We start from the raw sequence: 24,047 nt of genomic DNA on the forward strand, positions 1-24,047 counted from the left end.
CTAAAATGGCTTTCTGTGAAACTGAAAGCTGCTTGCCAAACATGACTTGCAGGGTTTTGGCTGCATTGGAACTTCCAGACCAAAGTTGTCCTCTTGTACCAGTACCAAAGTCACCAGAATCTACTTCTTTAACAACTGATGTGGAAGATCTTTGCCTTGCTTCTCATCTGGTTATGCCACCTTGTAGATGACATGACTAGTCTTCTCTACTATCTTGTAAGGCCCTTGCCACTTACACATCATTATGCCTTCCAAAGAAAGTAGAAGGACTAAAACTTTCTCCCTGGCTGGAAGCCCTCTGGTTGTAGGCTTAGGCGTGCCCCACCTGACCTGAGTCTAAGCAGAGTTTGGCAGCCTCACCTGCTTTCTTTATTTTTTTCCCATATGTCGAGAATGTACTCTTCCAAATTCCTCCCTAGGTTAGGTTCTTCCTCTCAGGCTTCTCAGACCACATCCAGGATTCCCCTAGGTCTATGTCTGTATAATATCTCATCCTGTTGAACTCTAAGGCAGAGAATGACACAGGGACAAATTTTTCCCTGTCCCTGTAGAAACTCAATTTCTCCGTCCTGTCCCCATAAGTTTTGTCATTGCCCCTGTCCCTGTCCCATTACTGTAAGCTCTGCCTTAACTACACAAACACGTATGATTTTAAAGTGTTTGAGGTTTGTGCAGATGAGGACAGAGATTGCAAAAATGGGGCAGGGACAGCAAAAGAACTCGCAAGGATGGGACGGGAAAATGAGTTCCCGCGAAGACGAGGAAAAATTTGTCATTCTTTATTCCCGGGGCACTTCTGGACAGCTAACAATAGAAACATAGAAACATGATGGCAGATAAAGGCCAGATGGACCATCCAGTCTGCCTATCTGCAACATCCGTTATCTTCTCCTCTTCCTAATAGATCCTAAGTGCGTGTCCCACACTCACAGTCTTTGTCTTCACCACTTCTATAGGAAGACTATTCCACGCATCTACCACCCTTTCTGTATAAAAGTATTTCCTTAGATTACTCCTGAGCCTATCATTCTTAAACTCATTCTTTGCTCTCTCACTATGGCATTTCCCTTCAACTGAGACTCACCTCATGTGTATTTATGCCACATAGGTATTTAAACATCTCTATCATATCTCCCCTCTCCCGCCTTTCCTCCAAACATAGAAACATAGAATATGACGGCAGAAAAGGGCCACCGGCCTAACAAGTCTGCCCACTCTAATGACCCTCCCCCCTAAGTTCTTCCTTGAAGTGATCACACATTCTTATCCCATTTTTTTCTTAAAATCTAGCACATTGCTGGCCTCAAATACCTGCAGTGGAATATCATTCCAACGATCAGCCACCCTTTCAGTGAAGAAATACTTCCTAGTGTTGCTATGAAATCTCCCATACATATTGAGATCTTTAAGTGGTAGATGTGTGGAATAGGCTCCTGGTAGAGGTGGTGGAGACAAAGACTGTGTCTGAATTCAAGAAAACATGGGACAGGCATGTGGGATCTCTTAGGGAGAAGAGGAGATAGTGGATACTGTGGATAGGCAGACTTGATGGGCCATTTGCCATCATATTTCTATGTTTCTATGTCCCTGTACAATCTTTTTTAATGGATTGCCCCGTATATTAAAAAAACGTGATACAGAAAAATACCCGATAAAATGACTGTAGGAGTATTTTTTTCTACCTCTGAGTCCTTGTTGATGTTTGTACGAATTTAGAAGCTCATGGATGGTAGGAGATATGTAAAATTGATTTTATTTTCCCTGCAGTTCCCCTCAACCCTGAAGAAAGTTTCAGTTGAAACATGCATGTCGAGAGAGGTGGTGTAGATGATAATCTACTATGAGCTAAGTAGTTATTTCACTCTAAAAGGTTTTAAAGAAAAGTTACAAAAGGCATAAAAGAATGAATAAAAACAAAATGGATAAGTTTCAATAAATATTGGACAGAGGGAGACCTGAGTAGCCGGGAGTATGAAAGGCCTGGATACATTCTGAAGGTCCATACAAAATTCTCCTATAAAAGTAGCTGCTATTTGGATAGTGGTATACTTTGAGCCTTATGAATTAAGAAGGTTCCAGCACTATACACTTCCCCCTCCATAATCGCGAATTCCGTATCTACGGATTCGCTTATTCGCGGTTTTAAATGAAAAAAATTACTTTCATTTTTCGGGCTATTTTAAGCCCTGTAAGCCTCCCCCCTTAAGCCTTACCTGGTGGTCTAGCAGGTTTTCGGGTCAGGAACAATCTGCCCATGCTTCTATCCTGTGCAGATCGCTCACAGGAAAAGGCAGCCATTTCCTGTAAGCGATCTGCACGGAGCAGGAGCGTGGGAAGATCGTTCCTGCATGAAAACCCGCTAGACCACCAGGTAAGGCTTAAGGGGGGGGTTTCACAGGGCTAAAAATAGCCAGGGAAAGCGGGGGATAAGGGTAGAACCGGCCCAAATATTATTCACGGTTTTTCCATATTTGCGGGCCGGCTCTCCCCCTAACCCCCTTGAATATGGAGGGGGCAGTGTATATTAGTACCATTTTGTATTGTGACCTGTACATCTTATGACATACACCACCAACCATTTTAGTTGTCTTCCTCTGGAAAGACTCCATCCTGTTTATATCTTTTTGAAAGTGTGGTCTCCAGAACTGTATACAATATTCTAAATGAGGACTCACCAAAGTCTTATACAGGAGCATCAGTACCTCCTTTTTCCTACTGGACATTCCTCTCCCTATGCACCCAAGCATCTTTCTAGCTTTTGCTGTTGTCTTTTCAACCTGCTTTGCAACTTTTAAGATCATCACATACTATCACACCCAAGTCCCACTCCTCTTTCATGCACAAAGGTTCTTAACCTCCAAAACTGTACTGTTCCCTTGGGATTTGTAGCCCAAATGCATGACCTTGCATTTCTTAGCATAAAATCTTAACTGCCAATTTTCAGACTATTCCTCAAGCTTCACTAGGTCTTTTCTCATGTTTTCCACACCATCAGGGGTGTCTACTCTATTACAGATGTTGGTATTATCTGCAAAGAGACAAATCTTACCAGTCATCTCTTCAGCAATATCGCTTACAAAAATGTTAAAAAGAACAGGCCCAAGAACCGAATCTTGAGGCACACCACTGGTAACCTCCCTTTCTTTAGAGCGATCTCCGTTGACCACTACCCTCTGTTGCCTTCCACTCAACCAGTTCCTGACCCAGTCCATCACTTCGGGGCCCACATCGAGGGCACTCAATTTATTTATTAGATGCCTGTGATGAACAATGGCAAAGGCTTTTGCTAAAATCTAAATACACCACCTCTAGTGCTCTCCCTCTATCCAGTTCTCAGGGGAGTAGGATATCCCAGTTCTTCCCATCTTCAGCTGCAAATTTTTTCAGTATTTGCTTGAGAATTTCCTGAAAGCACTCCACTAGACCATCTATCTGTGGATGATAAACTGATATCTGCAAGGTCTTAACTTTGTCGGCGCTGGCTGACTGCTTAAAGGAGGTGCCTCTTGAAGCGAGAGACACTTCCTGTAGTAAGTCAGCTGGCGCCTGTGCCTCGCCTCCTCACCGGCGCCTCTGCTCCTTCTTCTCACCTCTCCTTCTGCAGCACCCCACCACCACCACACTGGCGGTAATAGGAGGCTCAGGGTCGCAGCTGGAGGACACCTGCGCATGCACGGAGATTGATGTGATGATGTCATGCATGCGCGTGATGTCATCACTTTGGCATCTGCGCATTTCCGGGTGCCCTCCAGCCGCAGCCCCGAGATTAGTGTGCCAGCAGCTTAAAAAGTTTACGACAAACTGCTTTACAGATCATCCCGACACCTAAATTTGGACACCATTTACTGAATTCCTCCCTATGTGCTATTCTATAAAATTCTATATTGCCCTTCAAAAATGTAGGATAATTGGGACAGGGAAATACCTAATATACCTGCATATAACTCAACTTAAGCTATGTCTCCCCTCAAAGGAAATGGTGCAAGAAGGGTCTTATATTGTCTTTGCAGCCTTCCTATATGGCCTGCAGAAGTACTCAGTAACACAAGAAAAGCAGCATGAGTCAGTCTTTGTGCTTTACTACATAGATATAAGATTGGACCTGAATTTTTGCAAGGTAATTACGGTAAGGTTCATGCAGGAAGCACTTCATATGAAGTCTGTGACATGGGTACCGACACATACTTATTTTCCTGAAACCCCAAGTCACACGAAGAGGTTGGCCATACAGCATGCACAATTACTGGTCCCAAAGCTATGCTTACAGTTCTTTTGTCTCCACTAGAAGGCCGAATCAGTTCTAGTTTCATACATCTCATTTTGTTCAAAATTCTACCTAAACATTTAGTGAAATTCCGCAAGTACCTCGCCAACATCATAGATCCATATGCGGCCTTCCGAGTCTCCAACTGCCACTTCTCTACCACCATGAGCCCAGCGCACTCGGTTAAGCGCTGCTGTTCCCTCGACAGTCACACTTGCCGTTGGAACCTAGCACAGGAATAATAGCCAAAATAATCACGCTAATTTTACTCTATTGATAAATATGCCAGTTTATATTTATATGCTTAATGAGATCAGTCACTAATTCCCAAACGTAGCTTAAAGTAACACTAGCACAGGGGAACAAGGATTCATTGTTCTTTCATCACATGCTTCACAGAGTTGAGGGAAAGAAACATTTTTTTTTAAAATTGGAAAAAAAAAAAAAAAAAAAAGGATTTTCCACAGTAAAACTGCAGTGAATGGCACAAACATTTTTTCCAGATTATACAATACAGGCATGTAACCAAGAACCACTGCAGCTAAGTTTTCAATACTGTAGAAGCTAAGATATATTTGGGATATTTCGTTAGATCTTAGAGATGATTTCTACACTCATGAAGAGACACAACAGTAGTCAGAGACGTTACAAGGGTTACTAAAATTGATGGACACACTGACTGTGAAATCTTTCCCAAGGACCAGCGTGCTCGACTTTAAGAATAAATGGGACATCCACGTGGGATCCCTACGAGGGACGAGCTAAGGAACTAAGTCATCAGCACTCAGACTTAATGGGGTGGGTCAGTAGAGTGGGCAGACTTGATGGGCTGTAGCCCTTTTCTGCTGTCATCTTTCTATGTTTCTATGACATAAATACCGTATATAATTCGAATATAAACCAAGGTATCCTTTCTTCCCCCACAAAAAGGAGGAGAAAAGGATGACTCAAATATAAACCAGATAGGTTTAATATTCAAGTGCAGTGCCTTGCCTTGCCCTCCCCTGCCAGGGTCTGCACCCTGTTCCCCCTCCCTCTGCCAGGCTCTGCATCCAGCCCCCTTTCTCACTCCCCTGTACTGCCAGTCTCAGAACTCATGGCAGCTAATTAGCTAGCAGTTCTACATGGGTAGGAACGAATGAAGGTCACTCCAGCCACGATCCACTGCTGGACCACCAGGGATACTTAAGGTACGCGGAAGTGGCGGGAGGGAGATAAAATAATTAGAATCGGGCTGGGACAGAAGACAGGAGGGATCCCTCCTTTTCCAGCCACCGCTGGGCCACCAAGTCTCATGGCAGGCCCGGCAGAGGCCTGCAAACAGGTTCTGGAGGGTGACAGGCCAGTGCTGACCATGAATCTTGGTTTATATTCGAGTAGATACGGTAATGTACTATAGAAATGGGTACAGTTTAAAGTATTAGATGTGTGCATCCATGTGTATGTGGTATCACAATAGGCCTTGACCATGAGCCCAACATCTTCTGTGTGCCAGAGCTGACAGAAGGCAGAAGCATCTTAGTAGACTGACACAGATGCCAGCTGCATGGCACGCAGCCAGTCAGTCAGAAGAGCAGTGTTATTAAATGAAGTCTTATTTGCTTAGCTTGTTAATAACTGGAAGCGCACAGCTTCCTACTGTTGCAGTGTCTATCCAGAGGCAGTGAAACTGAACAATGGGCTCCGTAGTTTAAAATTGTCAGGCTATCGTTTCTTGAAGCCACCGTGCTGCAAGCAATCTGCTGTTCGACAAGTGAGTTAAACTCCTTGCAGAGTGCTTTAGGGGTAGAGTGTAAAAGCTTGGGGAGATGGTTTTCCTTCAAAACGTGTTATTTTCTTAATAAACAGCATTAATATTCAGTTGGCCTCTTGAGCTGGGTTAGGGAGCTGGAAGCGTGTTACTGGACTTCCTAGCTTTCTTCGGCTGGGTTACTCCACCCCTAAGTATGTTGCGGCTCAGGCTATTTCCATTAGAACAGTCTGTTCAAATGCCAGAAACAGGATGGACAATTTGCAGCTAAATGGACAACAAATGCGTGGCTCCCATTTGAGAAACATAACACCCCTAAAATGTAGATCTCGGTCACTAAAGCTTGCCACCATTTATCAAACCACGAAGGATGAGTTAACTGAAATATATATGGGAAAAGTCTAATCACTAATCAAACAAATACCCCACTCCCCCCCCCCCAAAAAAAAAAAAGCAAACAAAAAAAAATTATGTTTCAATTTGCTTCAACAAAGTGACATTTTGAAGAAAAAAAAAAAATCAAACAGCTGAAAATAACCTCCTTCTTTACAAAGCCGCGTTTTTAGTGCCAGTAACAGCTCGGCCGGAGCTGTTACTGCGGCGCTAAAAATGCTAGCGCAGCTTTGTAAAAGAGGGGGGTGAGGCATATTTCTCCAAAGAACTGGATTTTGCACATGCCAAAATGAGTCATCTTTAGTATTTCCTAGGAGAGACACAACTTTGAAACAATTTCTAGGACTATGCAGGATGTCTGTGGACTTTATAATTACTGGTGGAGGGAGGGGTTATTGCTGCATTTTTAAAAGTCTAGTCCAGTCTAGATAATACAGTACACTGTGATACACGGTTTGTAAAAAAATATATATATATATTAAATTAAAATAAAATAAATAATGAATATATTCATGCTCAATAAAACAATAGACATCAGAAAAGTACTGTTAGTACTGTTTCTTTAAGAAAACTCCTAAAACACACCTGCTATGAAGATGGTGCAAAGATTTTTATTCTGTAAAATTTGGGACATGTGTAAAAAAGCCAGATATCTCCCCAAATGTGATGTTAAAAAAAAAAAAAAAAGATTTACCCCCCTTTTACAAAACCGCGAAAGTGGTTTTTAGTGCAGGCTAGTGCGCTGAACGCTCTGCGCTGCTCCCAATGCTCCTAGGAACTCTATGAGTGTCGGGAGCAGCACAGATCATTCAGTGCGCCAGTCGGCACTAAAAACCGCTATCACAGTTTTGGAAAAGGAGAGGAGGTTAATTCTTTCTCTCTTCGTCGGGGTTGGCATGTCTATTTGACTGAGCTTTTACATGTTTTTCAATCTTAGCATGTATTCAACATATAAGTTCCTCTAAATGCTACTCTTCTTAAAGATCTTTCATACCAGCATCTCAGAAATGTATTAGCTGAGTCATTTTTCAAACTCAAAGTACACAATTTTTTTTTTTTTAATGATAGCACAGTTTGTCCACTGTGCCATTTAGGGAATTCTACCAGAATAATGTACACACATGTACAAACTACAAACCGTGTATGACTAGCTGTATACAGGGCTGGATTAAAGGATAGCCCAGTAGGCACGTGCCTTGGGCCCAAAATTGTTAGGGGACCTGCTGAAGGATGGCAAAGAGAGAGCCTTTTTTTTTTTTCAAACGGCAATGGTTGGCATCGGCAACGCCACCCCCCCACCCCGTGGCAGAACTCAAGATTGGCAAAGCCCCCTTCCCGCGACAGAACTCAAGATCAGCAATGGGCCTCCTCCTCCCCGGCATCAACAGCACTTCAGATCGGCAACGCGGTGCTTAGCCCAAAGCTTCCCCTTTGACGCAGTTTCCTGTTTCCGCACGGGCAGTTCGCGTCAGAGCGAAGCTTTGGACTAAGCATTGCATTGCTGATCTGAAGTGTTGTTAATGCCAGCAGGGGTTCATTGCCGATCTTGAGTGTCATCGCGCGGAGGTACGTTGCCGATCTTGTTGCCAAAATCAAAAAGAAAGGTGAGAGGAAGGGAGGGAGATGGGCCTGGGGTGGATGGAGAGATTGAGAGAAGAGGCAGATGATGGAAGTGGGGAGAAGAGAGAGAAAGAGAGAGAGAGTGAGTAGGGGGCAGATGATGGAAGTGAGGGGAAAGAGAGAGAAGGGGCAGATAATGGAAGTGGTGAGAAGGGGGAGAGAGAAGAGGGTAGACGGATGTCAGTTGAGAAGGGAGGGCAAATGCTGAATGGAAGTGGAGAAAGAGAACACATACTGGATGGAAGGAGGGGATAAAGAAAAAAGACAAATATGCTGGATGGGGGAAGAAGATAGAGTTAGTGAAATAGTGGAGGGGTGAAGGAAAGGGGTGGCATGCTGTGGGTAGACACAATGAAAAGAGGGAAACTGAGGACTGCATAGTAAGAAAGAATTTAATTAAGACGGAGGCAGAAAATAAAGAAGGAAGACCAGAGAAGAAAAGGAAAGGGAAGAGAGAGGCGAGAGAGATGCCAGAGAACGGGAAAGGAGACAGAGATATCAGGTCTGAGTGGAGGAAATGAAAAGAGAGAGATGCTAAAAACCACAGGGGGGAGGGAAGGAGAGATGGAAGGAGAGAGATGCCAGACCATGAGGGAACAGAGAGAAGATGGATGCCAGACCAAATGGGGGGGGGGTCAAGAGGAGAGATGGAAGGGGGGAGACAGACAGTTTCTGGAAGAGGCCAACAGTGGATGGAAGAAAGAGAATGACAAGAAGATGAAGAAAGCAGTAACCACATGACAAAGGTAGAAAAAATTCTATTTTTTTGCATTAGGTTAGGATAAAGTAGTATTGTAGCTATGTTGATAAATGTTTAGAAATAGAAAATGGAAATATGGTGATCATTTTATTGGACTAATTTTAATACATTTTTGACTAACTTTCAGAAACCAAATTCTCCTTCCTCAGGTCAGGACAGAATACTGTAACAGCAGTATACTTTACTGACCTAAGAAAAGAGGGTTTGACCTCTGAAAGCTAATTAAAAAAATATATTAGTCCAATAAAATGGTATCTTATTTTCCATTTTTTGTTTTATTTTTATTTGTTAATTTGTGAAGTGATTTGTTATTTCTCTTTTTTCAAATTTACATCTGCTATCTTTATATTTTGTTCAGTATTGGGGATATGCATCACTATTTCTTCACCCTCTAAACTGTACCGTTCCTTCGGTTTGTAGCACAAGCCAGCATGCTGAATGCTCTGCACTGCTCCGATGGTCATAGCATTCCTATGATCATCAGAACAGTGCAGAACATTCAGCCCGCCAGCCAGTGCTAAAAACCTCTTCCATGCGTTTGTAAAAAAAAAAAGGGGGGGGGAGTTTAGTTTGTAATTACTTATTCCATACTGGGTGAGGGTGATTCTGCGTCCTGTGTGTATGAAAGACATGGTTTTCTGTTAGCATTGACCAGCCTTGTTTGGTGAAATGCATCAGGCATGGCTCCTGGGAGCATCTTGAATAAACCTGATTGGAATCTCCTTATTGTCTGCCGATCTTCTTTTGTTCCACGTTGGATTCTTTAGTGGACCGTTTGCCTTGTTGTTTTGTTACAAATTAACATACATGGAGTGGAACGTACCAGATATGGTTGTTTATACATACATATGGGTTAAAGTTGGATGACATAGAGTGAGGCAGTTGAGAGGAGTTGCAAACTTGGCTATTAATATAGACTTATGTTTCGGATAGTATTACTGCTTTACAATGCATTTGAACACTTTTATAAAGGTATGGAAAGGGTTCAGAGTTAAAGTCCTGGGCAAGCAGGTGGGAAGGGAAGGAAGGGGGGGTTTGTTCAGAGATGTTTGGGGCTTGCATAGAACTAAATGCATTTCCTCTTCTTACTATCCTCATCCTGCACTCCCTTGTAACTGTATATATTCCTTTCTCTCCTCTCTTCATCCTTCCAAAGTATTTTAGATCAATGTAGTCTTGTTAGAATGTTTATTTCTTATTTTTCCTCTATCTCTATTTTTCACTTCTTTGTTATTCTCCAGGTACTTTAGTTAGATTGTGAGCCTTCGGGACAGTAAGGGAATTTCTAAGTACCTATCTTACTTTTTAATTTTAATTGTTACTGTTACTGGTTACTTTACCCTGGTTAATCCGACTCTGCATCTTCGCTGTAAATGTACAGTCTCTTCTCCTGTAAACCGCTCTGAACTGTTTTATGGTATTGCGGTATACAAAAATAAAGTTGTTATTATTATTATTAAAACTGTGCACTGGCACTGGTATGGTAATCTTTGTTGTTTGTTTTGAATTTTAAAATAAAAGAAAAAAAGAAATACAAGTGGAAATAAAGAAGTAAATAAGAAAACAGGTAAATGAATGGGGACAAGGCAGGGCCAGGGGGGGGGGCCCAGTGTACTTGTGTGCCTAGGGGCCCTCGAAGAATTAATCCTGCCCTGGCTATTATAAGCAATTTAAGCTAATGAGTTAAAGAAATTTTCATAAAAGTAGGTTACCATAATTCTTACTTGTCCGATCTGCTGCACTATGGGCTCCTTTTACTAAGGTGCTCTAGTGTTTTTAGTGCACGCGGGAAATTACCGAGCGCTACACCGCGCGCTACGCTTCTAGAGTTAACGCCAGCTCAATGCTGGCGTTAAGGTCCAGCGCATGTGTGGCAACGTAGCATGCACTATTCTGCACATTAAAGCTTTAACGCAGCTTAGTAAAAGAAGCCCTAAGTCTTGAACAATAATTTAAAGGCAAACATAGGTTTGCAGCAAGCACACATAATAAAGATTGCATATGAGGGGGCCGCTGAAAAATTATCTGCCCAACCAACAAAGCTGGGGCAGTGTCCAGCGGTTTTCCCCTAAGTTGAAAATTGCTGGACTAACCAACCCCCTGTTTTACTAAGATGCGCTCTATTTGACAAATTCATTACCTAAACGGATGACCTTCTCTCAGTTTGCTATTTCCCCGCTGCATACCTGAACGTAACCTCTCACGTATCTCCATTCCCTCATGTATTCTTTCCCCATGTAACCCCCCCATTTTCTTATGTAACATTTCTCTTCATGCATTCTGTATTTTGCTGATTGTCCAGCCTTCTTTCGATATGAACTGCCTAAAAGTCGTTCGACTATGGTGGTATAGAAAAAAAATAAAAATAAAGTTATTATTTTAGCGTGCGCGATATCTACACACACACACTAAATGCTAATGTGTCCATAGACTAACATGCGCATGTTAGCATTTAGCGCATGGTTAGCACGCGCTAAAACGCTTAGTGCACCTTTGTAAAAGGAGCCCTCAATGGACACTGCGCCGGCTTTGTTGGTTGGACTGAGAATTTTTCAGCGGCCGCTTGTACGTGTTCATCAAGTGCTTCTCTGCCTTATCAAATTCCTAATCGTTCATTTGCTCCTGAACAGTTTTGTTAGGGTGTATAGTAAATATGGTCATATGCTTCTTTGCACCGTTCTAAATTAGCAGTGCAATCAGTTACAATTGCAGGAATCAAAGGTGCCAAAAAACCCACATTTTAGTCAAATCTTCACTGACCCTTCTTTGCGACAGTGGAAATCAAGATGCAAGCTTTGAAACCAGAGCATTTTTTGCATGCTGGCAACATTATTTCTATTATAACTGCCAGCATAAATTGTTTGGTGGTCACCTTTAAAGAATAAATGAAATTACAATTATGGAAATTTCTATTAGTTATTCATGCAAAATTCATTCAAAATTGCTCACTTAGCATAGGGTTCAGACCTGCCTGCAATTAAATTATTCAAGGAACAATTATGCTTGCTACAAGTTTTTGTGTGCTTTCAAACAACAGTGTCTACATGTATACATGGTTTCAGTCTACGGTGTTCTAATGATGTTTTCTCATAAAGGACTAGCAAATTTCTCTGGTAAGCTTTTTAGACACCCTGTTACACAGGATTTTCTGCACCCATAGGGAAAAACAATCTCTGGATTTCCAAAAGGAATGAATATGGTTTTCTGCAAAGGAGCAATGCTTAAATATATGTAACTACTAGCAGTAGTTGAGTTTAATTTTAATCACTATACTTTATAAAACCCCGGAAAATAAATATTTTAATGTATAGCTCGCTCAATTGTTTCTGTTTTCATGGATAAATCTTTTAATGGTCTATGAAATTTTTGCTGGGAACTATAAAAGCAGGTTATTTGTAATCCCACTTAAATATTTATTGGGTGATCTCTGAACATTGAAAACTGCGCTTTCTGAGGGGGTTGACTGTGGAATCCTTTGGGGATTGTATAAATCCAGTTAAAAAAACACCTTGCGTTGCTTTTAACTGGAACACCTGACGGACATGCTCTCTCGCCAGGAAAGAAATTCTGAAGGCAATCGTCCCTCTCTCTAGCCCCCAAGTGGCCGGTTCTCTAATTAAAGAGGCCGCAGAGCTTCCTGCTCTGAACACTTCAAAAGCCCCTCAGTTTTTTTGCGGCTACACTTGACATCGTTTCCAGGACTCATGTCTCCTCCTACCTGCCCACACTTATTTATGAAAACTTATGGCTTTGTATTTTACTGTCATGCCAAGTCTAGAGAGATAGATCATGAACCTACATTAGTGGAATAAATTTCAAGCTTTCCATTGAGTCCATTTTGTCTCTCGCTATATCAAAATTTAAGAAAGATGGGGAACATTGTCATTTACAATAACTATAAATAAATGTATATAGTACATAGAGGCTCTATATTGAATCTGGAGCTACCATGTTAATCCTTAAAATATATAAAATATATTTAATATCAATTTGTTTGGATTTATTGTCACACTTATTGTAAGTTTGAAAATGAATAAAGAACTTAATATATATATATATATATATATATATATATATAAATACAGTATAAATACAATTTTAAGGAAAGAAAGGACATTTAATATTTAATTGAACTTTTGATACCAATTTACAATTTTAGTTGGGGTTTTGGATTTTGCAAAAACAAAGATTGCAGGAACAATAGAAAGCAATCATAATCCATTAGATATCATTCGTATCAATTAACTTGCAAATGAGCAAAAGAACCGAATCTGGGCATTTACAGGAGACAAAAGCGATTCTTCGCCCTTAACAGCCAGTGCATTGAATCGTTGAGAGATCTGGGTTTTTTTTTAAACAAATCATTGGCAACAAAACTTTAAATTAAAAAGAAATACAGTATGCAAACTCGTTCCTATTTTCGTTCTCTGCTCTGCATCCGGTTCAGGCCGTCCCTCCCTCTCCTTCCCGACCCTCATAGAGTTAACTCCCAAGCTCACCTCGGTGTCGTTGTTCAGGTTCCAGAGATCCAAGCGCCCCATCCCGTCCACGCAGGCAAAGAGTGCGGGATGCACCGGTGACCACATGACGTCGTACACATAGTCTGCATTGTCTTCAAAGGAGTAGAGCGGCTTGTTGTGCTGCAAAGCAGAAAGAACATGAAGACTTCGTGGCGCTAGTGCTGCCTCAGGCTGTCTGGCGAGTCTAATTAAAAAAACTTTGCACATTTACAAAGTGTCATAAAACTCTGGAGATGAAAGTCTTGCAAAGGTGTACTGTAACGTTAGAACAACTAGCCACTGGTAGAAATAAAAAGAAGGGGGAGGTGGATGAGAGAAGGTGGGATTTTTTTTTTATTATTATTATTCCCCCTTTCAGAATGCTAAAAAACATCGCTCAAGACATTCAGGCAGGTAAACAGTGTGCTCATTAGCCTGGAATCCTTGCAGGGCAGTCTAGAAATCAATTAAGCTGTGGTCTGAGATGATAGGGAACCTCGGGCAGAGCCGCAGTCGAAAGGCGGCAGTGCAGAGCTGCCCAGCGAAGATGGCGACTGCCATCTAGTGGCAGCTTGGGGAATGGCCGCACGGAGAGACTTGCACAGCAGACGAATGACAAGACAGCAAGGGGTTTTTATCCCTGCTGTTTAATACTCAATCCTATTCTCCCCCGTTACCCTTCCTTATTCTGAGGGGGGTCACTACCCTAACAAATCTCTGCGCATCCCTGGACCTAAAGAAACAAGAAAAGCTTTCATAAATGAAAGGTTTGATTGGAAGCAAACACGTTGCTATGTAAAAAAAAAAAAATCAGTTGGACTTGTATTAGTTTTTGCCCAACATACGGGGAGAGTGTGGCGCAGTGGTTAAAACTACAGCTTCAGTACCCTGAGGTTGTGGGTTCAAACCCACGCTGCTCCTTGTGACCCTGGGTAAGTCACTTAATCCCCCCATTGCCCCAGGTACGTTAGATAGATTGTGAGTCCTCTGGGGACAGAGAGGGAAAACTCTTGAGTACCTGAATAAATGCATGTAAACTGTTTTGAGCTCTCCCTAGGAGAACGGTATAGAAAATTGAATAAATAAATAATATTTAACCTCCAATTAATTAGGATAAAAATTACATTTATAGGACAACCTCAGTGTTAAAAAAAAAATTACTCTGACATCTAATAGTGATTTAACATTTATAAGGCTAGATGTGTAAATTCCCAAAAGCACCAGAACAAATAAGAAATAAGTGTTCTGAACCTAAAAAAAATAAAATAAACAAGGCATAGTCAAGGTAAACAGGAAAAAAAAAGTGTTTCATGGGACTTGTTAGATATAGGAAACTGATCGCTGCCTGTGGCGATAAGATAATTGAACGTCAGGCACACCTGAAATTACTGTATTCCCAAAGGATTCTGCATTCAATGCTTCCATCCTCGGTGATCAATACTCCCATCCACCAGTTTATTGCCACTGGAGAGGCAGAGGAAAGGAAAAGCAACTCTCTCCCCCCCCCCTACACACACACACACACACACACACACGAGCAAAGAGTGCTTCAGTTTTCAGATTTACTTCAGACATTTATAAACTACATGATAGAAACCACCTCCCTAATAAAAATAATACTCAGAATTCAGAATTATTTTAACTCTGCCAATGACGACTTCATTGTACAGACGATGAAGATGGATCAGTGTGGTTTATAGTAGACAGCAGCATCTTGATTATAACTTTGAAAAGATGAAGCCAAGCAGGATCTCACCGAATCCTCTAAAAAGGACCATATGAGCTTTATCTACAATTTACACATCTGGCCAGAGAAATAACCAAGTAATCCGATAGGTCTCATCATAGATAAGAGCATTTAATACGTGGAAAGATATTCATGCAATATATGTTGTATTAAGCTAGCAAAATATATCCAGACTAGTAGAAGTCTTGCCCTTGGGTGGAATGTATAGAAATGATTTTGTAGTCCAAGAGCAAAGTAGTTAGGAAATGCATTCCAAAGAGACGCCGACAGATGTTTCTAAGAAAGGCATTTCCCTAAATACTTTGCATTTTAGACTGCACGAATACGCGGTGGTCTGGGACTAGAGAGTAAGTCTATGATATTGAAAACTAAAATTTGGTAGTAATTCCACTGTTTATACAACTCGGCATGAAAAAGTGTATCCATAACTTAATTTAGATTTCATTTCGGTGTGTCTCATTATTCTAGAAATCACTAACCCTCCAAGTCCCCTTCGACATAGTTTTTTTTCCAAAATTATTTCCCTGTCATTTTTGATAATCATTTCACCTCCCCAGCCTCTCCCCAAGAGCTGACCCCGTTTTAAAATGTCCCTCTTGAGAGGGGAGTTCTGCATTTTCTGCGCCTTCCTGTGTCCTGATGCGCCCTGCAGCAGACCAGGACCACATTAAGGCGGCTACCGTTCCTCTGAGGACTTTTCCCAAGTTGTTTATTGTAAGTGAAGCTTTCAATTACTGTACGAAAAGGGATTATGAACGAAGAGTACTTTGGATATGACTAGGAAATCATACTCTTTTTATTCGCATGGTAAAAACAAACAACTCTCGGGCATGGTTAGACAAACAAAAAAACTAATCCACTGATTTTGGAATTAATCCTGTGTCTTCTTCAGGCTGTGTAGTATTTTACCCTTTCTATTTTTATACATTTGTCTGAGGGTATGAATCTGCCTATACACATACAGTACAAACAAGATATGTCATAATTAAAGCATTTCCACAGATTGAAGCCTTGCTCACAAATCAAACTTGCCACACACAAGACAGAAAGACTAGCACGATAATCTATTGCCATGTCCTATATATTTAAAATGGACTTTACAATAATCAGAGGCAGCTGAAGTTCTCAGCCCAACCAAGAAGAGAATGATGTGGAGCCAAGACACTTACAATTTATTCCACACTTTTCGTTTCGTTTCATGTCATTGAAACGAGAAGTATCAAGAAAAGTGTGGAATAACTTGTAAGTGTCTTGGCTCCACATCATTCTCTTCTTGGTTGGGCTGAAAACTTTTTCAGTGGTCTCTCATATTATAAAAAATCTTTAACATATTCTAGAAATTCTTACTTTTTTTTTTTTTTTTGAAGCAGCCTGTTCTGTGGAGCAGGGCAGTTCAATGCATGGATATGAAGAGGAAATGACCTCAAGAGCAGATCCTTCAGACACCAAACAGAACACCTATTGGGAGGGAGGGAATACATACACATATACACAGCCTTCAGAAATCTTCCTTCCCTTTGGAAAATATGTTTAAAAAATACAATTTTTTAAAAACAAAAACAGGGAGTCCATTTAAATATAATGAACCTATTAATGAACCTATGTGCACTTCTCATATATTCTTAAACTATTCACAGAATAAATATTTATAGTGTACTTTCATATGTGATGTGAGGAAAATCCTTTAGTTTGCATTCTGCCATATTCAGTGCAAAGTTGCAAATTGCGAGATATTATTAAGAAATTTTGGCCTATATTGGGCATCCACCCTTGTTTATAGCAGATCCCCAAGTTTGCATTTCATCAGGGTAGAAATTTGGGTGAGACACTGTAACACAGGGGAGCCTGTCAGTTCTCCCCATCCAGTGAACCATGTGGACAGTGTGTATATTGTAAACATGTGTTGAAGATACCTCAAAAGACTGGAAGAAGGTATTATTTAAGCACTAATACAGATTGGTGGTAGTATCCTGTACAGTCTGTTCTTGTAACAAGTATTATATAGACCAAACTAAAAGAGCAGTTAAATTATGAATAGCGGAACATACGAGCAGTGGCATAGCGAGGGTGAGGTGCCCGGGCAGCGGTGCCCCTCCCCCTTCTCTGCCGTCCCACCTCCACATGCTCCTTCCCCGCCCCCTCCTGCCGTGCGCGCACCACTTCCCTTTCCTGGCACAAACAGCAACCTCCAACCTGCTGTCACGCCAGTGTCGGCTCTTCCTCTGATATCACGTCTGAGGCACGAGCCCAGGAAGTGATGTCAGAGGAAGAGCCAATACGGGTGCAACAGCAGGTTGGGAGTTACTGCTCATGCCAGTAAAGTTACAGAGCTACAGGGGAAGGGAAGAGGCTTGCATAAGTGGCGGGGGGGGGGGGGGAGCACAGAAGGAGCAGGGGGCAGAGAGGAGAACGGGTGCCTGTGCCTTCACCAAGATGGTGCCTGGGGCGGACGGCTTCCCGCCTCCTCCTTACTACGCCACTGCATCTGAGCAACATTCAGAGAGGAAGACTACAGACTCCTCTAGTGTTTCACTGGTGGGAATTGGGACATACAGAGGATGATATAAAATACACAGTTCTTATACATATGAAGAACTTATTAGGTGGAGATGTGTGCCAGCGCTTGCTAATTAGGGAACAAAGATTTATTTTTGAATGGCAGACCTTAAGCCCAGATGGCCTTAATGCAGAAATTGATTGGTTCCAGCTCTAAAGCGTTTGTGGTGATAGGAGGAAACATGTTACTGTAGATAAGGATTTCATCCAATCACCTCTCTGTGTGAGTGGTGATTTCATCATACAGAAAGTTTAAATTTCTATAGGGTGAGGGTAACTGTGAAAGAGACAGACAATGGTTTTCTAGTCCCCTTTGAAACTGAAGCTGAAATAAGGTATTAGATTTGTTTAAATGATATGAGTTTGGTAAAGATTATAGTTGAATGCATTAGAACGTGTATGTGGGTGGTGGTGGTGTTAGTGAGCATGTAATAGTGATTTTAGTTATGTTATATTCTTTTCAGTGTCCCCTCCTGACGAAGCGTGATAGTGAAGCTTGAGCAGAGGAGCCGGTTGGATGGGATAAGTTCCGTGAGTGCAAGTTTGATAAGTTCAAGCCAGGGAGGCCATAAAAGCGGAGTTCCCGCCAAACGAGACCGCAAAGATAAGTGATGTTTATGATTTCTTGATGTAAGATAGCTTAAAGCTTACCCTTACCTATGTCACCTTATGCCACTCATAAGGAGATGTACATCTAACTTACCCTTAAACCCTAGAACAGTGGATTCCACAATTACCTCTTCTGGGAGAGCATTCCAGGTGTCCACCACTCATTGCGTGAAGCAGAACTTTCTGATATTTGTCCTGAACTTGTCCCCCCTTAGCTTCAGTCCATGTCCTCTTGTCTGTGTCACATTGGACATTGGAAATAATTTTTTATCCTGCTCTATTTTGTCAATTCCTTTCAGTATTTTGAAATTCTCGATCATATCCCCTCGCAGTCTCCTCTTCTCAAGGGAGAACAATCCCAGTCTCTTAAGTCGTTCCTCATATTCCAAGTTCTCCATGCCCTTTATTAGCTTCGTTGCTTGTATCTGCACCCTTTCGAGTATTTTTAAATCCTTCTTTTGGTACGGAGACCAATGTTGGACGCAGTATTCCAAGTGTGGTCTGACCATCGCTCTATAAAGCGGCAGTATTACTTTCTCTGATCTACTCGTGATTCCCTTCTTTATCATGCCTAGTATTCTATTTGCGTTATTCACTGCCACCGCACGTTGCACCGATGGCTTCAGGGTTCTATCGATTAATGCACCCAGGTCCCTTTCCTGTTCAGTTTTTCCCAGAGTTGCACCTGACATACTATACTTGTGTTCCTTATTTTTTCTGCCTAAGTGCATCACTTTGCATTTTTCCACATTAAACTTCATCTGCCATTTATCTGCCCAATTCTCCAATCGGCTCAAGTTGCTCTGGAGTTCCTCACTGTCCTTCTGCGATTTGAGTGCCCGGCATAGCTTTGTGTCATCTGCAAACTTGATGATCTCACTGGATGTTCCATCCTCCAGGTCATTTATGAAGATATTAAATAAGATGGGCCCAAGTACTGAGCCCTGGAGCACACCGCAAGTCACAGTCTCTCAGTCTGAGAATTTCCCATTTATGCCCACTCTCTGCCTTCTGTTCTCCAGCCATTTGCCTATCCATCTTAGTATGTCTCCTTCTATTCCATGGCCTTGCAGTTTCCTGAGGAGTCTTACATGTGGAACTTTGTCAAATGCCTTCTGAAAATCCAAGTATATAATATCCACCGGTTCTCCATTATCAATTTGTCTGTTCACTGTCTCAAAAAATTGAAGTAGGTTCGTCAAACATGACTTCCCCTTCCTGAATCCATGTTGACTGGCTCTCATCAGGTCGTGGGTGTCTAAGTGCAGAGTTATGCTGTCCTTGATCAGCGCCTCAACCATCTTCCCAGGGACCGATGTGAGACTCACAGGTCTAAAGTTGCCCGGTACTCCTCTTGATCCTTTTTTAAATATCGGCGTGACGTTCGCTATCTTCCAATCGTCCGGTATCTGTCCTGTTTTGATTGACAGGTTGGCAAGTTTTTGCAATAGTTCTCCATTGGTCTGACTCAGCAGTGGCAATTCTTATGTTCTTACACATGTAAGCCTCAGCACATTCGCATTCATAACTCTCAGTGATATTGCTCTTTTTTGAACATAGTAATATACATAGTAACATAGTAGATGACGGCAGATAAAGACCCAAATAGTCCATCCAGTCTGCCTAACCCTACCCACTCTTTAAATTACTGACTTAATTTAAATGTTCCTTCTTCTTAGCTATTGCTGGGCCAGAACCTAAAGCTCTGCCTGGTTCTATGCGCAGGTTCCATCTACTGAAGTCACCATCAAAGCTCACTCCAGCCCATCTAAACCATCTCAGCCATCGAAGCCCTCCCCAGCCCATCCTCAACCAAATGACCATATACGGACATAGACCATGCAAGTCTGCCTAGGACTGGCCTTAATTTTTTCTGATTCGAAGTCCTCTGTGTTCATCCCACGGCTTTTTTTGAACATATTCCTCTGTATTATAGCTTTTCCTGCATGATGTACTGCAAACTGTGTGGGGGTTACACCATCATTATAAATATTTTATGAAAGGCTTGAAGTTCAATGACCCTCTTGTAAATTCTTTGGCAACTAGTGAACATCCAGACTGGTTTGTCCCTTTTTCTATATAGAGGACCTATGAAAAATTGGCCTTTATAAATAGCAAAGTGACAAATTATGGTGTTGCTTATGTGTTCACGCATGACATAAATGTCCATGCCACTTCTATGGCATGGAGTCTTACTAGGCTGTAATTATGTAAACAGAAAAGATGCACTGCATGGGCTGTTGAAGAGCATAAAGGGCCCATCTGCGGACAACGGCACTTCTAACGCATGCAATTTAATTGCGTTCAGTTGAGCTTCATAAAGAGAATCCTAATTTAACAGGTTGTCAAATCTAGTGAGTCCTTTCCCATCTAAGCTAAATCCAAAACACTTCCATCAAAGTCAGATAATAAATCTGAAAGGAATGGGGAGGGAGGGGGGAATTATGTATGGAGCAGTTTTCAAGATTGTGCGGGTAGGAGTAAAGTCAGAGGACTTTTCCCTGTGGATTTTGCACCTGTGTGGTTAGAAAAGCCAAAAAGGAATATGAAGAAAGGCTAGCCAAGGAAGCACGAAATTTCAAATCGTTCTTCAGATATGTTAAAGGGAAGCAGCCGGTAAGGGAGGAGGTGGGACCGCTGGATGACGAAGACAGGAAGGGAGTGGTGAAGGAGGAGAGAGAAGTGGCAGAAAGACTAAACATGTTCTTTTCGTCTGTATTTACAAAAAAGGACACATCCAACAAACCGAACCTGAGCAAATCTTCAAAGGAGACCAAACAAATAAATTAATATCCATGGAAGTAAGCCTTGAAGACGTATATAGGCAGTTAGAAAAATTAAAAACCGACAAATCACCGGGCCCGGACGTACATAGATGGATCGGGCGATGGTGCATCCACATTTGGAGTACTGCGTCCAATATTGGTCGCCATACCTTAAGAAGGATATAGTGATATTCGAGAGGGTTCAGAGGAGAGTGACACGTTTGATAAAAGGTATGGAAAACCTTTCATACACTGAGAGACTGGAGAAACTGGGACTCTTTTCCCTGGAGAAGAGGAGAATTAGAGGAGATATGATAGAGACTTACAAGATCATGAAGGGCATGGAGAAAGTGGAGAGGGACAGATTCTTCAAACTTTCGAAAACTACAAGAACGAGAGGGCATTCAGAAAAGTTGAAAGGGGACAGATTCAAAACCAATGCTAGGAAGTTTTTCTTCACCCAATGGGTGGTGGACACCTGGAATGCGCTTCCAGAGGGTGTAATAGGACAGAGTACGGTATTAGGGTTCAAGAAGGGATTGGACAATTTTCTGAAGGAGAAGGGGATAGAGGGGTACAGATAGAGGCCTACTATACAGGTCCTGGACCTATTGGGCCGCCGCACGAGCAGACTGCTGGGCACGATGGACCTCTGTTCTGACCCAGCAGAGGCACTTCTTATGTTCTTAAGAAGATGCCCTCACAGACAGTTGCACCCTTTTTGCCTTCCCTGGAAAAACAATGATTGTAGTTTTGAAAAATGGAGCACAACTCCCAGGAGCTAACCCTACTTCTGATCCCACTGGTTTTTCTCCTGGGTTAAAGTCTGTCCATAACTTGTGTTCAAGTAAACGATTTGAAGACAGCCATTTTACTTGAGCAAATGGGTTATTTTTGGAAATTGCTCTACTCTTGGTCTTTGCTTGTTAAATATGGTGGCCCCCAAACCTGCAGAAAGAGGGAATGATACCTTAGCATAATATTACAGTACTACTACTGTAGACATGTCAGCAGATGCAAAAGGGATCCACAACCGTACTGGAAGCAGTTGAAAAGAACCACATTCCTAATGAAGGTGACTTTATGGGGAGAAAGATGCCATCAGATATATTGTGAGCCCACTGGGACAGACAGGGAAAAATGCTTCAGTACTTGAATAAATTCATGTAAACTTGTTCTGAGCTCCCCTGGGAGAATGATATATCAAACTGAATAAATGAAAGAATGAACTAACTTGCAGTGAACAACAGCACTGGCAGTTTGCTGCCAGTTACTGCTGTCTAGGAAGTCAGTGCTTACTTTTATCATCAGAAAAATGAGCAGTTTCACAAACCAGCTAACGTAAAGAATCAAAAAGCAGAAATAGTCTTTGTTGCTGGTTATAATTTCCCATACTCTAGTGCTTATTTGCATGGAAGAATCCACTTTAATCCAGGAGGCGCCAAGAACAGAGCCTAATTACCCGTATAAAGGAATGTATACATATTCACAGGTTTTGACTAGCAATGATTGTACAAAAGCTAGAAAGAAAAAAAAAAAAGGCAACCAGCTTTGTTTGATTCATGAGAATTTTTTAGGCATCTGGCACCCCTTTTCTGGATTTCAGTACCACAGACGTGGAGCTCTCTTTTAATAAAATAATTCTACAGCATTTGATCATTCTTCCTGTTCGGAGGGTGCATGCTATCTTCACTACATAAAAAACTGTTTCTGTTGGCATTGGTATTGGAATTAATAGTCTGCCTGGCTATGCCTTACTGACAGGGGTGCTAGCTATATTTTTAACACTTTATCAAAAAGTATACAAGCTGAATATCCAAAGAAATAAAAAAAAATAACCAACAAATATTCAGAATAAAGCTGCTAATAGTGGAAGGAAACAGGCTGAAAGGCAAGTAGCTAACATGGAGAAAAAGACCTCAGTGTTTCAAGGAAACAACCAAGAAACTATATGTTCAGTTATAAACTGCCATACAAAACACATCCCAGGTCAAAAAACTCCATGGAAAAGATTCATAAAGACACAGTTTAAAATACACAAGTTAAACTGCAAAAAAACAGCAAAAAAACTGTAAAAACTTGCACTTATCTTCCATTCATCTCCCACAAGCAGTGGAAATAAATATCCGTTGCTCCAATACGGAACCAGACACACTTTTCAAAGAATGAACTCAGTATTCCCTAGAAAGAGAGCAACTGCTTCAAAAAATCTTCCACGGGAAGATTTTTTGAAGCAGTTGCTCTCTTTCTAAAGATATTCCCCTGACGCAGCCACTTGGCGAAACAGGACCTGTCGGGAATACTGAGTTCATTCTTTGAAAAGTGTGTCTGGTTCCGTATTGGAGCAACAGATATTTATTTCCACTGCTTGTGGGAGATGAATGGAAGATAAGTGCAAGTTTTTACAGTTTTTTTGCTGTTTTTTTGCAGTTTAACTTGTGTATTTTAAACTGTGTCTTTATGAATCTTTTCCATGGAGGTTTTTGACCTGGGATGTGTTTTGTATGGCAGTTTATAACTGAACATATAGTTTCTTGGTTGTTTCCTTGAAACACTGAGGTCTTTTTCTCCATGTTAGTTACTTGCCTTTCAGCCTGTTTCCTTCCACTATTGGCAGCTTTATTCTGAATATTTGTTGGTTATTTTTTTATATTTTTAACACGTCTTTCATAATTTGATAATATAGTATAACAGAGAAAGTTAATCATGTAAGCTTGTATATTTTTGTATAATTAAATAAAATATGTTTCAGAATGCAGCTGGAAGTTAGAAATGTATTGGGTTCCTGACCATTATCCTTTAAAGGCAGAGCTCACTGGCTACCTATAGCCCGTAGAATTTCCTATAAAATAGTAAATTAGGGCTAGATTCACTAAGCAAACCGATCGTGTACCGATCGGTTTGTGATCCCTTTGTGACTCAATTTCCCTTCGACCTGATTCACTAACCTCTGTCCTGATCATCCTTCAATCCAAGCATGCAAAATGATGGGGAACGGCATTCAAATGTAGGCAGGCAGCGATTCACTAAAAAAAAAAACCTGCAACACCGACTGGGCTGGCCGCTCAACAAACAAGCGACTGC

General features: G+C 41.5%; 1 protein-coding gene across 4 annotated transcripts in view; it reads right to left on the reverse strand.

Annotated features, from left to right (window-relative positions):
* The window catches only part of DYNC1I1 (dynein cytoplasmic 1 intermediate chain 1), a 587,025-nt gene that overhangs the window by 122,308 nt on the left and 440,670 nt on the right, over positions 1-24,047 (reverse strand). For all 4 annotated transcript variants that reach the window (XM_033931086.1, XM_033931087.1, XM_033931085.1 and 1 more), the window contains 2 exons: positions 13,287-13,427; positions 4,366-4,491 (listed from right to left, as the gene is read on the reverse strand). In XM_033931086.1, coding sequence (XP_033786977.1) covers positions 4,366-4,491; positions 13,287-13,427 — 267 coding nt within the window. The remainder of the gene's footprint in view (positions 1-4,365; positions 4,492-13,286; positions 13,428-24,047) is intronic.

The sequence above is a fragment of the Geotrypetes seraphini genome, chromosome 2, assembly GCF_902459505.1.
Source record: "Geotrypetes seraphini chromosome 2, aGeoSer1.1, whole genome shotgun sequence".
Classification (NCBI taxonomy): Eukaryota; Metazoa; Chordata; class Amphibia; order Gymnophiona; family Dermophiidae; genus Geotrypetes; species Geotrypetes seraphini.